General features: G+C 43.4%; 1 protein-coding gene across 1 annotated transcript in view; it reads left to right on the plus strand.

Moving 5' to 3' along the window:
* MRPS27 (mitochondrial ribosomal protein S27) overlaps positions 1-15,659 on the plus strand; it is a 117,379-nt gene that overhangs the window by 22,640 nt on the left and 79,080 nt on the right. The window contains exons 3-4 of the mRNA XM_040421471.1: positions 5,840-5,910; positions 6,653-6,711. Of these exons, the coding sequence (XP_040277405.1) occupies positions 5,840-5,910; positions 6,653-6,711 (130 nt within the window). The remainder of the gene's footprint in view (positions 1-5,839; positions 5,911-6,652; positions 6,712-15,659) is intronic.

Here is a 15,659-nt window from a genome sequence, read left to right on the forward strand (position 1 = left end):
GTAAGTGGCTTGTATTAACTTTCTCTACATGATAAATGTCATTTTCTGAAGTGACACAACCTCTTTAATACAAATTGCAAAAAAAAATAAAAAATTCAAATCACGCCCAATTTTCCCAAAATTAAAATATTAAAACAAATAAGCAATCAAAAAGCTTAACATCATAGACATTGCCATGTCCGGAATCACCTGTACTATTAAATGTTGTGAATGACGTATCAAAATTATTTTTTTATCACTTCTTTTCCCTAAAAAAAAAATGAATAAAAAGTTATCAAAAAGTCATAAATGGTATCAAATAAAAACTACAGATTGTCCTTCAGAAATCGAACCCTCACACAGCTCTATAGCTGTAACTAAAAGTTATGGGGCTCAGAATATGGCGATGAAAATATATATATATATATATATATATATATATATCTTGACAAAGGCTCCATTGAGAGAGCTGAAATGCTGCATTGCCTTTGGGTGTAATAAACATCATCTGATTTTCACTACAAGACCGGAGTGCTGCCCTTTCTTCATCATTTTTACTTTGCTGTTCCTGGTCCGGGAACTGTTGTGGAATTTGCACCTTGCAAACCTATAGAGTGCTGCTGACTTCTTTGCATATATATATATATATATATATATATATATATATATTTGTATTAAAACACAAGAAAAACTGTATCAATGTGGCAGTGTTGTACTGATCCAGAGAATGAAAGGAACTGGTCAGTTTTACTACATGGTGAACACGGTAAAAACAAAACTGTGATGGAATATTTTTTTTCCAATTCCACCACATTTGGATTTTTTTTTTCCACCTTCCCAATACATCATATGCAATCTTAAATGATGCCATGAGAAATTGCATCTTGTCCCACAAAAAAACAAACCCTCATGCAGCTATGTAAATGGAAAAATAAAAAAGTTATGGCTCTGGGAAGGCGGGGAGTAAAACACGAAAATGTGAAAATGGAAAAAAAACTGAACCCCCCCTCAAAAAAATAGCTGGTCATTAGGGTCACAGAAAAGTTGCGTGCAGTTTTTGTTATGATGGGCAATAGTGTCGCAAAGCGACATGCTGCGAATGTGACAGTCACCAAAAAATCCAACTTGGATGTGTTATCATTACAAAAAAAAAAGTCATGTGACTTGTCTGCGACAAAAAGTCGCACGACACATGTCGCCATGTAGCTGTAGCCTTTTTTGTCAAGTGACTTCCGGTCGCCGTGTAGCCGGACCCTCAATACGGCTAAGCTGTGCATAGGCCATGCAACTGATGTACAGTAACTTTCGATCCAACTGCTCCTGAGGGCAACAGCCTCAAAAGTGTCACTGGGCATGCGCAGAGCCCAGTGACCTCTTATCGCTGTTGCCCTCAGGAGCGGTCGGATCGCACAGGCAGTACTGCACCTGCGCGAGATTTCAGCCGGACTAACTGAAGATTCCAGGTGCCTGGTTTGAATGAATTAACTGACATAGCAGAGGGGGCGGCGCCGTTAAACTAGACTGTGGGACGATACTATGTGGTGAGGAGCTATAAACTAAGGCGGACTAGGCACTGCAGGGGGGCGTTACTGGGCTCAAAGGGTGAAGAATAACGCCCCTCTGGGCACCTCCACGGTTCATTTGCATAATACAAAGATCGCTTTTTTAGCAAAATGAAAGCATGACTATAAGAAAGAAAACCACTGCAGGAGATTAGGTATTTTATTAAACATGGCAATGGTGAGAGCTTATTATGGTCAAACCAGGTGACAGATTCCCTTTAGAGGCTATGTAGACTTTTGTGGACTCTTTTTTTTTTTTTTGAATATTTGCATTTTACACATTGTCAGGAATATAGATTATCGTTCAATGGCAGCCATGATTTTCATTTAATTCACCTTGGTCAGTGTAAATGCAAAATAAGTTCTCACTTCAACCCTTGGCTTGTCAGATAGCAGAGTTAGTGAACTCCACAGGGGTCCTGGCCTAAAGCAAGCCACTTGTTTACAAATTCACGCGTCCTCCAGTCAGCCAGGAAACCAGCTAATGCAACAGGAAAAGCTTCCTTGCAGGGGGTCTAAGCCATTCCCCAATTCAATCAATTCTAGCAGACAGCATGGAACCGGCGATTTACTAGGAATTATGAATTGCCCGGCCATCACAGGTTCAAACCGGGTACATATTTGTGTCCCGGTGGCCACGATGGACATGCCCATGGTCATAGGTTGTAGGTCGGGTGCCAGGGAAGGGAGATATACATATCTCCTTACAGAAACCCAATAACACTACCATGCTTGGTCTCTAATTGTAGCCGGAACCCAGGCAGGTCTGTTGGTCCCAGAACCATCTCCCTGTGACCTCCTGGTCTGGAGCTATGGGCCCTAATGGGTTTTGTGGGTCCTTGGCTGCCAGCCCAGAAGAGAAGGGGACCCTTCCCAGAGGCGAGGAGGGGAGCGGTTGGCTACAGGTCAAAAGCCCATGCAAGCCAGCGGGCGGCGTCTTTCTCTGAAAGGGGGTTACATCGTGCCATGTGTTTGGAAAAAAACTGGAAACTGCTGACATAACTGCCCCCACGTGACCGCAGCCAAGGACTATTCCACAATCATAACTCAAAGGAACATTCATCTACCCGGTAACTGACTTGTATTCTGCTTAACCCTGTTTGTATCATACCACCTGTGTTTGTAACCTCAGACCACTGTTTCGGCCTAGTTATAAGCTACCGCGGGTTGGTTTCTCACCCTATATAATCTCGTTAGTGGACCGGGCTTATATCAAACAAGAAGCTGGTGGCAGATTTCCCGGGCTAAGGAAGCGCTGTTTCACTGGGGCAGTGACCAGGCTCCTCCAGCTTGTTGCCTCTCTGTGCCCGTGTGGACAGGAGGTGTCTGTGTAAAGGGTACCAAGCTGACCTTACATGCTCCTCTGGGAGGGCGTAACGTCAAGTCTTGGTAACCAGTGACCATACCGCGTCTCGTGAGCTCAACGTAGTTGCCGTCAAGCGGGCACAAGGGGTGGTATCCTTCACACTCATCTTGGGCTAAAAGTCCATTTTTTGTTGGTCTTTATAAATAATTTTCAGCAGTTTTTGAGATAAAGACTTACCCGTATTTTTCGCCCTATAAGACGCACCTGCCCACAAGACATACCTAAGTTTTAGAGGAAGGAAATAAGTAAACAAATATTTTTTAGCAGACCTCAGCTCAGACCCCCAATCATCTGAGGCCTATGTAAAGTCCTTATCTTTCATCTCCTGACCTCCATAAACACTTATCTAAGCCATATTCTTATCAGTTTGCTAAGAGTTTAGCTATAATGAGGTCAGGAGATCAGAGATAAGAGCTTAACATGAGCCATCAGATGACTGATTCAGAGTAAACTGAAAGTGACAGTGTACAAATAGACTGAAATGTAACCTCTATATCTCTAAAACAGCTGAAATTCTTTTAATAAAGACCAACTGAAATTTATTTAGTTTTTTTTTTGCCCAAAATGAGTAAAATGCAATCATAAAAAATTGTCCTGAAGGTGTCCTTGTCCTTTAATCCACTTTAACAGATGCTAAAATGTCTGTCTTTTTGCTTTGTTGTGCCAATCCTTTATCATTTCAGCTAGAAGTTATGAATGAATTGCTAGCAGTCTGCAGTAAGGGTACAGAGGGGTGGTAACCAGTTGGGGGGGTGTACCTGCCCCCCAACTGGTTACCACCCCTCTGTACCTTTACTGCAGACTGCTAGCAATTCACTCATAACTTCTAGCAGGAATAATAGAGGAATGGCACAACATAGAGCTATAAGAATAGATGTTCCCGAATTGTTATTACATGGGGAATGCATGAAGCTGTTAAAACAGGCATGTCAGGAGTGGTGACAGGTCATCTTTAACAGAGATGTGAACGAGGCCTTACCGGGTTTCTGAAAATCGAGTTATTTTTTGCATGAGGGAAGGTGGACTGACTATGTACGAGCCCTTAGATTCTGTCCAGGCCCCATAACCATGGAGTGTCTGGAGAAGTAAGAAAAGGACAGGTTTCCATTGACTAGGATAAAGGACGTTTCAGAGCTGGTTACTGATTAGTGTAATCATGGCCGTGAGTGGTCTGAGCCTAATGGAGTCGTCCTTCCTAAGCAAATTATGGCTTCATTACCATTTTAAGGAAAGACCAGATGGATTTTATTGGTGTGTGAGTTATAGATGGGGTTTCTTCTTCCTGCTCCTTCTCCATCTGTTACGTTCCTGTATGTTGTCTGCAGCCAGGCTGAGAGCCGGATCTATTTCATCATTGATTTCGTCTCCCTCTGACTTTGTCCCATCCCTGTTTTTGGTGTGTGTGTGTGTGTGTGTGTGTGTGTGTATGTGTGTATATATATATATATATATAATTATATTATATTATATTAGTTCACACACCGCAGTAAAGAACCCACCTGAATACGGCCTAAAGCATGAAGAGTAGATGGACAGGTGTCAGCTCGTGTGTTCATGAACCAGTTAGGGGGCCTTGTGGGAACCTGTAAGACTCTGTTCACACTAGCACCATGTTACTACTGGAGTAATGGCGAGTATGTTGTTAACTGGATTCTAACACATCGGATTTTGTAAATTCACCTTCAAAATTCAGCACTGAATTTTTTTTATCTTTTTTTTTATGCGGTTTTTTTGAACACTTCTGGGGTTGATTTATCAAACTGGTTTAAAGTAGAACTGGCTTAGTTACCCATAGCAACCAATCAGATTCCACCTTTCATTTTGGACAGCTCCTTTAGAAAATAAAAGGTGGAATCTGATTGGTTGCTATGGGCAACTAAGCCAGTTGTACTTTACACCAGTTTGATAAATGACCCAATTAGTTTTTTTAGCCAATGGGAGATTCTGCCCCAACATAGGACACACTGCTGCTTTTTTCCATGTGGATATTTTGAGGCGGACACGTGCCTAAAAACTGTGTGAACGGACCCTTATGATAGGGGGAAGAGTCTAAGATTCAAACTGGGCCAATTGTCATTTTTTAAAACTGTATTTTAGCCAAAAATGGTAACAAATCCCAAAAAGTTCATATACACGACTGTATTCCTGGTTCTGAATACTATAGTGACGCATTCCTGTCATGTCCTTTAGGTGGCGTCCATATCACAAAATGAAATCCCCTTCTGCTGGATGCCATGTTTTAGGCCATAGTTCCCTTTGAAGCACTGACTTTGTGTGATCTATTGTGTATGGTGAGACCCATACTGCACACGTCTCCATTCTTGGACCTGATTGCACAGAATGCATTTGCTGTCCTACGAGCATCAGATCACTTCTGGCCGAGAGTCGTTTTAATAAATACATTAAGGTTGTCAGGGGTGCACCACCAATGAGGCCGGGTGAGGCGATTGCCTCAGGTAGGGGCAGTGGAAGGGCCATGGGCTGAAGGGAAGGGGTTAGGTTAAGAAATTGGCATTGGAGAGGGAGGGGCGCCATTTCAGTTTTCGCCTCAGGCAGCAGAAAGGCTAGGTCAGTGGTGGCGAACCTATGGCACGGGTGCCAGAGGCGGCACTCGGAGCCCTATCTGTGGGCATCTGTGCCCTGGTGTACCAATATGCCTTAGACTTTTCCTGCCATTTATCAGCGTAGGGCGCACTATGAACCGCACAGGCAGCCCACTGAATAGGCAGGCTATTATAGCTAAATGCTAAAGTATGTGGAAGATATACTATACTGGACTGTAGTATTCAGGTTAAACTGCCGTGTTGGCACTTTGTGATAAATAAGTGGGTTTGGACACTCGGTCTATAAAAGGTTCGCCATCACTGGGCTAGGTGAACCCCTGAAGGTTGTGATATGATTTACTATTCAGTGCTTTTCTTGTCTTTTGCAGCTGACCTGGCGGCCATTATGGATAAGTGCTATGATAGAAAGATACCAGTCAGCTCACTGGTCATTGCACGGGTAAGGACATTTTCTGGGTCTCCGTATATTTGTAGCACTGTGTTACAGACATTCAGACCAACACAGAACATAGCAGAAAGTCAGAATGCTGATCAGCAGCCCACATCATCAGGCTTCGCTTATCATACCTAGAAAATGTTCATGTTGGTAATTTAAATAGCAGTAGTGTCTGTGCAGAGCGCTTCTTCTGTAATAGTGGAGCGTACTGAATGCTTGACAATTAGGGAGGGTCATTGGAATCGGCTTTTTGACATATTTAAAGGGAACCTGTCACATTGTCTGAGCCGCAGGCGCCATGTTATAGAGTAGGAAGAGCTGAGCAGATTGATATATAGTTTTATAGAAACTGATAAGTTTTCTAAACTTGTATTTCATTAATTTATATTCCTCCTCATTTTGGGCTTTGAAGTCCAGGAGACGGTCCTATCGGTGATTAACAGCCTTCCCTCTATGAGAGTGCTGTCAATAACTGATAAGACCACCTCCCTGACTTCAAAGCCCAGAACGAGCAGAAATGTACATGAATAAAATACAGTTTTTACTCAATCTTTTCCCACAAAACTATAAATCAATCTGCTCAGCTCCTCCTGCTCTATAACATGCTGCCTGTAGTTTACATTGCATTTTCATGGTGATGGGTTCCCTTTAAGGGACCCAGCATAGTAATAACCATTTTACTTTGTATACTGCTCTGAGTTATTACTATTTCTCTGCTCATTATCTTATGTCATTTTCTTTTCAGTTTATTGACAACATTAAATCCAGAGAAGAAATTGACCTGGGTGAATACTACCTGTATAAGTAAGTAGTATTGTTATCAGATATTTATCTCAAAAGCTTATACCGACGTTATTGTGAACTGCACCGCTATTCCAAATGTATTCATGGGTGCCCTTAAAGAGGGCCTGTCACCGCTCCTGACATGTCTCTTTTAGTAACTATTTGCATTCCCCATGGAATAAAAATTCTGGAGCAACAATTCTTATAACTCTCTGATGTGCCGTTCCTTTATTATTCCTGATAGAAGTTATGGATAAATTGCTAGCAGTTTGCAATGAAGGTGCAGATGGGTGTTACCAGTTGGAGGTGTGTCCCTGCACAGTCTACTTCCCATGCCAGGTTCCTTTAGCTCAGCTCCATTACGATAGGTCATCTAGAACCTAAATGACCCATTTAGCTGCAGGTAAGATGGCCGTAATTTTCCATAGAAAATAGAAATAAAAAAACTAGGATAAAAATAAATAAACAATTAGAGAAATATTATATTATTAAATAATAATAATATGAAATATTATTCCTGCTAAAAGAATCAATTGCCAGCAGTCTGCAATAAAGGTTCAGCTGGGTGTTACCAGTTGGGTGTGTGTCCCTGCACTGTCCGACACTGGCAGCGCTGTTTGAATACTGCCAGACTGTGCAGGGATACGCCTCCAACTGATAACACCCATCTGAACCTTTACAGCAAACTGCTAGCATTTCATTCATTTCTTCTAGCATGAATACTACGGAATGGCACATAAGAAACTCATTGATGCTCCAGAATTATTATTACATGGGAAATGCAAGTAGTTGCTAAAACAGACATGTCAGGAGAGGAGACAGGTCCCTTTTAGAGGCTATGTACACCTTCAGGGGTAATTTTCATTATGATCGCATTTTACTGATTTTGGGCTAAAAATTATTTTTTCAATTGGTCTTTATTAAAAATATTGAGCTGTTCTGTCACAAAGGGTTTACTGTTTGTCTAGCTGTGTGAATCGTCATTTAATAAACCATCTTGATAGAGCTAAAAATTCTTATCAGTAAGATAAGAATTGAGCTATAATGAGGGTTTATAAGGTCAGAGATAAGGAGCCGTCAGCTGAGCTGCCTGACGGAACAGAGTGAAAACTCAGGTCCTGCTTCTAGAGAAACTCAAAGCTGCACAGAGACAGGGGTTCAACATTTTTAATAAAGACCAATTGAAAAAATTATTTTAGCTCAAAATGAGTACAATACAATAATAAAATTATCTCCCAAAGGTGTGCATAGCCTTTAAGGTATACTACAATAACCAGTATACTAGGAGATTTCTAGCACCAAGGGGCACTGACTGGGAATAAAAAAAATAAAAATTCTTTGATGGGCACTGTTCAAAATAGTTCCACAGCTTTTCCTTCAGAACCATGACACCCATAATAAATCCTTTGTAAGCTGCCCCATTCTTTTGAGAATCCTGAAGCAGGACAAGAAAATGTGAACAGAGCCTAAAAGATGTCTTTATTTTTATTATCCGGTAATGCGTTACAATAGGTCTGTGAGGAGGACTCTTGATGGAGATGTCTCGCAAGCAGGATTGTCACCTTCCGATTGCAATGTCTCTTGAGCACTTAAGTGATCCCAATTATGTTTTCTTTCAAGGTATAATCCTTTAGCATTTCAGTCTTTGTGCAAATGGAATGCAATTGGATATGCATACAGTATTCATGAGACTTAAATAGCGCACAATAATTTCTAGCCCTGCATTTATTCATCATCCAGATTAATGAGCGCTGCGGCTCAGGACTAGGATCGCTGGCATTTCCCATCAGCCTTGACATTCCTGCCAAATAAAAGTGCAGTGTATGGGGCTGATCTGTAAAATGCTTGTGAGCGAGAGGTTCAAAATGATTTCTGAGTATTTGCTGTGTTCATTACTTTGGCTCTAGTTTTTATTAATGTACCTTAGTGCTTGAATCTGCAGCTCCTTGCGTACACTTGCTTTGATGTTCTGTCAGGGGCTCCATTGGGTTTTCCTTTTCTTTTGACAGCAATACTGTATACTACTATTGCCATCAAAATAGATGGACACCTCGATGCAACCTGAATGGACCCCTTTAGGGTTTGACTTTAAAGAGGTGTTCCAGTTGTTACAAGGTATGCCCTATCCACAGGATAGGGGACCTCCACTGATCACAAGAACAGGGACCCTGTACCCCGCAGAGCACCCCTAAATGAACGGAGAGGCAGGTCGGGCATATGAACTGCTGCTCCGTTCATCTATAAGGGAGTTCAGTAAATAGCCGAGCTCTGTACTCTGTCTCCGGAACTCCTGTTGAGACAAATTGATCGTCAGTGCACATGCTCAACCTGCCGCTTCATTCAATTCGGGGGGGGCTACAAGGGGTACAGGATCCCTGTTCTCATGATCAGTGGAGGTCCCAGCAGAATGAACCTCACAGATCTAATAAGTCTATCCCCCATTCTGTGCATAGGGAATAACTTGATGTATCCCATTGGTTTAAAAGACCTCTGTGAGCGACAGCAGCTCTAATAAACGAAGACCAAGTTTACATAGGTCTTATTCACCTGAGTGCAAAGTATTTGTTTCAAAAGTTTAATTTCTCCTTTTTGTAGATTTTTGAGTATTTTAAAATCTGCAAATGAGCTGTCCCATGTACTGAGGGCATTGTTGCTGCCCTTGGTGCACAAAGTTCCCCTCCTTCAGCTTCCCAGCCGCTCCCTTTTGCAGTTTGTTGGACAGGTCCAGGCATTATCATGAGCACATGCACAGCAGAATGGTCCTCGTCCTGGCCGAGACTCTGGGCTCTACAGTGGATGTGTCGATGTCTGATTGCACGACACTCTCTTGTGTGTCCGTTAAACTACAAAGAGAATGGCTGGGAAGCTGAAGGAAGGGAGCATAGGGCACCGAGGGCAGTGGCAACACCCTGGGTTCAGGAAACAGCTTGTTTGCAAAAAGGAGAAATCAACTTCGGAAACAAATACTTCTTTGCACTCAGGTATATGTGAACTTGGGCTCAATATAGTAGGGATGCACATATGCAAAAGACCAATTGGAGCACCAAGAGGTGGAGCTGAAGAGCTTGAGCACTGCTTTGTAACACCCCCTGTGCTTTGCACTTTCCCCCTCCCCTTGATTGACAGGGCAGACCTGTGTCCTTGCATCTATATATAATTTACGCTATGTACTATAGCTTCACCACACTAAGATCTAACAAGGGGCAAAAGGGGCAGCTGCCCCTGGCCCAGTTGCTCCTGGGGGCCCAAGGCAGCTGGCTCTTGAGCCCTGCTAGCCACTGCCCCGGGTGTCAGGCTGTCAGCTACTCAGGGGGTGCTGCCATGCCATGCCTGCCGACACTCCAGGCAGCGTACTTTGAGAGCTGTGATTCTCTAGGACCTTAGATGACATCATCACCACGTGACCAGTAACCTAGCAATATTACTGGTTACATGGCTATGAGGTCATCAAGGTCCTTTCTACTAGGAGTGTTGCTGTAGAAGTTTGCCTTAACTGGTGAGCTTTTTTTGTGAAGATTACATCAGAAAAAGGTGACAGGGGCCGTTATGCTAATATACTGTAAACTACTGTATAGTGGGGTGCGGTTTAGTGTAGGGGCCTGTATACTGTGGGGGGCTGTATACTGTGGGTGCTGTATATTGTGGAGTGCTATACTGCTGTACTGTATAGTGTGGAGGACTGTATACTGTGGGTGCTGTATATTGTGGAGTGCTATACTTCTGGGCTGTATACTGTGGGGGGCTGTATACTGTATACTGTGGGTGCTGTATATTGTGGAGTGCTATACTGCTGGGCTGTATACTGTATACTATGGGTGCTGTATATTGTGGAGTGCTATACTGCTGGGCTGTATACTGTGGGGGGCTGTATACTGTGGGTGCTGTATATTGTGGAGTGCTATACTGCTGTACTGTATACTGTGGGGGGCTGTATACTGTGGGTGCTGTATATTGTAGAGTGCTATTCTGCTGTGCTGTATAGTGTGGGGTGCTCTATCGTGTATAGTTTGGGGTGCTGTATACGGTGAGGTGCTATACTGCTCTACTATATACTGTGGGGTACTGTATAGTGTGGGGTGCTATACTGCATACTGTGTGGTGCTGTATACTGTAGGGTGCTATACTGCATACTGTGGGTTGCTGTATACTATAGGGTGCTATACTGCATACTGTGGGGTGCTGGGGTGCACTGTAACACTAGGGTGAGCCGAGCCCTGGTCTCCTTCCTATATATATAAACTTTTCCAGCAGTGTGGTGAAGCTATAGTACATAGAGTATATGATATGTAGATGCTAGGACACATCTCTGCCCTCAGCATGCTATCTAGCCCTGTCAATGAAGTGGAGTGAAGAGTGTGGATTGGCCATAGACTTTCTCATCTCCCAAGTTCTCATCTCTGCTGCTGAAAAGGCACATAATGAGCTCTCACCAGTAATTAACACTGCGAGAATCGGGTACTCCAGCTAGTGACTGCACATGCCATCCTGAATTCAACTGCTGTGGCCCACGCCTCACTTCCTAAGCCTCCTGCTCCATATCTTAATCAAAGATAACTGGAGGAGGAGAACAGAAAATGGTAAATGTTGATGACCACAGAAGGCCAGCTTTTGGGGCAGTATATTGTGCCACACGGTGTTATTTGGTTCTGCTGGTGTGGTATTCTGCACCATTGTTAACCCTCCCAATGGAGCCACTTTTATTTTTTTTTTAGTTTTTTTTCCAGGGCCACTTTAAGTTCCCAGTCTGCTCCTGGTGCAGAGCACAGGGGGTGTTACATAGCAGTGCTCAAAGGATTCAGCCTCGCCTCCTGGTGCTCCGGTTGTTTATTTGCATATGAATAAATACACAGATTTCTCTGCAGCTGTTTATCATACAGACAAAAGAAAGGTATCGTTTTAATCAGCACGAGGAGCCCTACCAGCCAGTATGTCTGGTTTAATAGGGTTGATCCTGGTGACACAGTCGGTTTAAATGGTAATCAGATTTTTCAGTGCACAGATCAAAAAGAAAGGACACAAATGTGGCGGGATTTGCCCCACCCATGTGCTTTTATGCGGCATGCGTAACTGTTGCAGCATCCTGGCGTAATGATCGCCTGAGTAGTGCCATGTATTCTGATTTTCCTGTGTGCTTATGCTTGCACTACACACTTGGGAAATCTTACTGTTCCTGTTATCCCAGTTCTCTAATATATTGACCTCTAGATTAGATTGGCGATTGGGCTGTTGCCATGCAGCTTTTTGTACTGTGTGCTATTAGGCAGGCCATTACTTATCCCATATTTGTGTCTGAATATTTGCCATAAATCTTGTCGACAAATAAATCCTAAAATATTATTTTTGTAAAGGAGTCGTTACTGGCCCCGCAGGGGAAGCTTGCTGCTCTTTTTAAATCCGTGGTATTGATTACTTTGCACATTTGACTTTGGTGCATGATTTATTTATTCATTGTATAGCTGACTTTAATATCAAATAGCATATTATGCATGCAGCAGCTGTACAGAGATACATGGTGTACTCAGCATGGACGGAGAGCTCTTATGGCTAAAAAGACCCGCTGGACAGATGGCTATTAGCCATTGGAAAAGAACTGGATGTTAGTGTACGGCCAGGTAGCTCGTCGCTGCGGATTTTCCTATACTCCACAGTATCAAAATCTCACAAAATGGTGCAGGTTTTGTTGCAGAAATTCTGCATTGCAAAGGGTGAACTGCAACGTAAATTGACATGCTGAGGACCCAAAATGTGCACTGCATGTCAAGTTATGTGGGGATTTTGTTGCGGAAAATGTCTGCAGCACGTGGGTGAGGTTTGTTATAATCTCATCTACTTTTTGCCATGCTTGGCTGTATCCTAAGGCTCCTTTCAGACGAACGAGTGTCATGCTCCGGACTCGCAGCACAGCTCCCGTCCTGACCTCCCAGCGCTGACAGGTTGCATAACATTATATTGATTTATGATGCTATGTAACCCTTAGAGCTCTGGAATGTACTAGATAACACTGACATAATGTTGTCAGTGTTATACCATACATCCCAGACCACTAAGGGTTACATAGGATCATAAATCAATATAATGCTATGCGACCCTGGCAGTGCTGGGAGGTTAGGACGGGAGCTGCGCTGCGAGTCCGGATGGTGACACCCGTTTCTCTGAAAGGGGCCTAAGGGATAAACTGAATTGAAAACTGCATGTAAGCTCTAGTAGTGAAAATGCACTGGATTGTGTGTAATGCAAACTGACCCGAATTTACTGTTGTGATTGCACTTAAAGGGAACCTGTCACACTGAACTTGGTGTATGAGCTGCAGGCAGCTGTTCTAGAGCAGGAGAAGCTGAGCAGACGGATATATAGTTTTATGGGAAAAGATTCAATATAATGAGCATTTCATTCATTTATATTCCTGTTCATTCTGGGCTTTGTAGTCCAGGAAGCGGTCCTATCAGTGATTGGCAGCCTTCCTTCAATGACTGTGTATACACAGATAGCTGTCAATCACTGATAGGTGATGGGTGAAGTCTCAGTCCTGGGGATAAATAGATGATGGGAGAGATCTCTGTACTGATCCCTGATATACTTATACATAGTTATTAGATCTCCCCTCAGTTGTCTTTTTTCTAAAGTGAATAATTCTAATTTTGATAATCTTTCTGGGTACCACCCATTCAAGTTATTACTTTAGTTGCCCTCCTCTGAACCCTCTCCAGCTCTGCTATATCTGCCTTGTTCACAGGAGCCCAGAACTGTACACAGTACTCCATGTGTGGTCTGACTAGTGATGTGTAAAGTGGTAGGACTATGTTCTCATCACGGGCATCTATGCCCCTTTGATCTTATTGGCCTTGGCAGCAGCTGCCTGACACTGGTTTTTGCAGCTTAGTTTGCTGTTCACTAAAATTCCTAAGTCCTTTTCCATGTCAGTGTTACCGAGTGTTTTACCATTTAGTAAGTACGGGTGTAGGGCTGAAACAATTACTCGATTGAATCGAGTAATTCGACACAAAAAAAATCCTCGATGCAAAATTTGTTTGTGTCATGTGACCACGGAGCGGGAGTAAAGCGCTTGCTATTATTCACCACTCCGTGGTCACCCGCCGGGCAGTACCATGCTGCACCCACCGGCTGTCAGACAGCAGCTTCATCGCCAACCTCCCCAATGACTACATGACCGACCTGCAGTTTAGTTTCATCTGCAAAAAAGTATATTTACTGTGCAAGCCTTCTACAAGATCATTAATAAATATATTGAAGATGACTTGATAAAATACAGGACCCAGTCTTATTTCATGGTCTTGGTAGGAGAGAAGATGTTGCATCAAGGGTAATATTTTTCACTGAAACAAGGAATGTGCTGCAACAGGGAGAGGGCTACTGGAGGTGAGGAGGGAATGGCTTCACTACCACCAGCTTTTATGGCAAATGCTCAATGGGCTGAGCTGACAGTTACTGGTCCTTGGTGCAGCCGCAGTTGCTGTGAACGTGCAGGGGTGACTTGTGATGTTGGTATTACGTGTTCAGAGCAATGTGTCATTTCCTATATCCCATTAATTACTTCTCCTCCTCCTCCTCCTCCTCCTCCTCCTCCACCATCCTTGCAATTCCCTTGTCGATGTCTTTCTCCAATCACCTCCATCACTTTTCAGGGCTGTGCCTAGTTCTGCTTGACAACCCGTTTCTTATCCTGGAAACAGCAGCTGTGAGGTTAGACAGGCATGTATATATAGTATACACACTGCATTATAGTATATGAATACAAGCACCTATTCTTCCCAGCTATTGTCATAGACATAACATAAGAACACAAAAACAGCTACAATAGATGGTAACAGCCGACCGTGGTCATAAGAATCTCATGGTTTTCAACCACCTAACAGTTTGTAAATTAAGATGACTGTTTTGCCCCAGTCCAGCTCGGGCAGTGGGAAAAGTAGCTAACTGGAGGGGGGAGGGCGGCTTTAGATGCTGCTATCCCCTGAATGGGAGCAGCTAGAAACATGCAACTGGTCTTGTTTGAAAGCTGATATTCCAGGCTTTCATAGACCAAAATGACAGCTAAAGTCCAACAGAGGAGAAATCGCAGTTAGAAAAAGAGTCGGGAATAACGGCGGGTAAAACCTGTTTTTACTTTCACTTTCAGCTGCATTCACAGCATCCCGATTTCCATCTTTAGACCACTTGCATGTTTCTAGCTGCTACCATTCAGGAGATGGCACCATCTAAAGCAGCCCTCCCCCCTCTAGTTAGCTAATTTTACCCAGAAGGCATCTGTGTTGGTCCAATGTCCATATACGCCCACATTGCTGAGATAAACAAAGTTTTAATCTATGCAAATGAGCCTCTAGGAGCAACAGGGGCGTTGCCATTGCACCTAGAGGCTCTTCTCTCTCTGCAACTGTTGCACCCTCTACACTTTGATTGACAGGACCAGGCAGTGAAAATGTGATCACACCTGGCCCTGCCAAACAAAGTGGAGAGGACGCTGCAGTTGCAGAGAGAGCAGAGCCTCTTGGTGTAACGGCAACTCCCCCGTGGCTCCTAGAGGCTCATTTGCATATATTACATCATTTTTCTCAGCAATCATTATCAGGGTCATTATCTTGTTGTATCACCAACATCTCTTCAGCATTAGATCATGGGTGGCTGCCCTTACCTTTTCCTGTAAAATGTTTTCAGTGTTCCTTCAAGGATCACAAGGTGTCTTTGCCCTGAGACCCCAAACCTTGAAGTTACCTCCACCATGCTTCACAGGTGAGGTGAGGTTTTGGTGTTGGCGTGCATTGTTCCTTTTTCCTCTAAACACAGCTCAAATTGCGGAAGGCACACGGGGGCGGCATCCACATTTTGCGGATCCGCAATTTGCGGACCGCAAAACGCGGCACATTCGTGTGCATAAGCCCTAATACAGTATCAGCAAAGTGCTTTTTTTCATGTTGGAAAATGGAAATTGACCTACTGTGTGGATTTAGAAA

Source organism: Bufo bufo, chromosome 2, assembly GCF_905171765.1.
Source record: "Bufo bufo chromosome 2, aBufBuf1.1, whole genome shotgun sequence".
NCBI classification, from domain to species: Eukaryota; Metazoa; Chordata; class Amphibia; order Anura; family Bufonidae; genus Bufo; species Bufo bufo.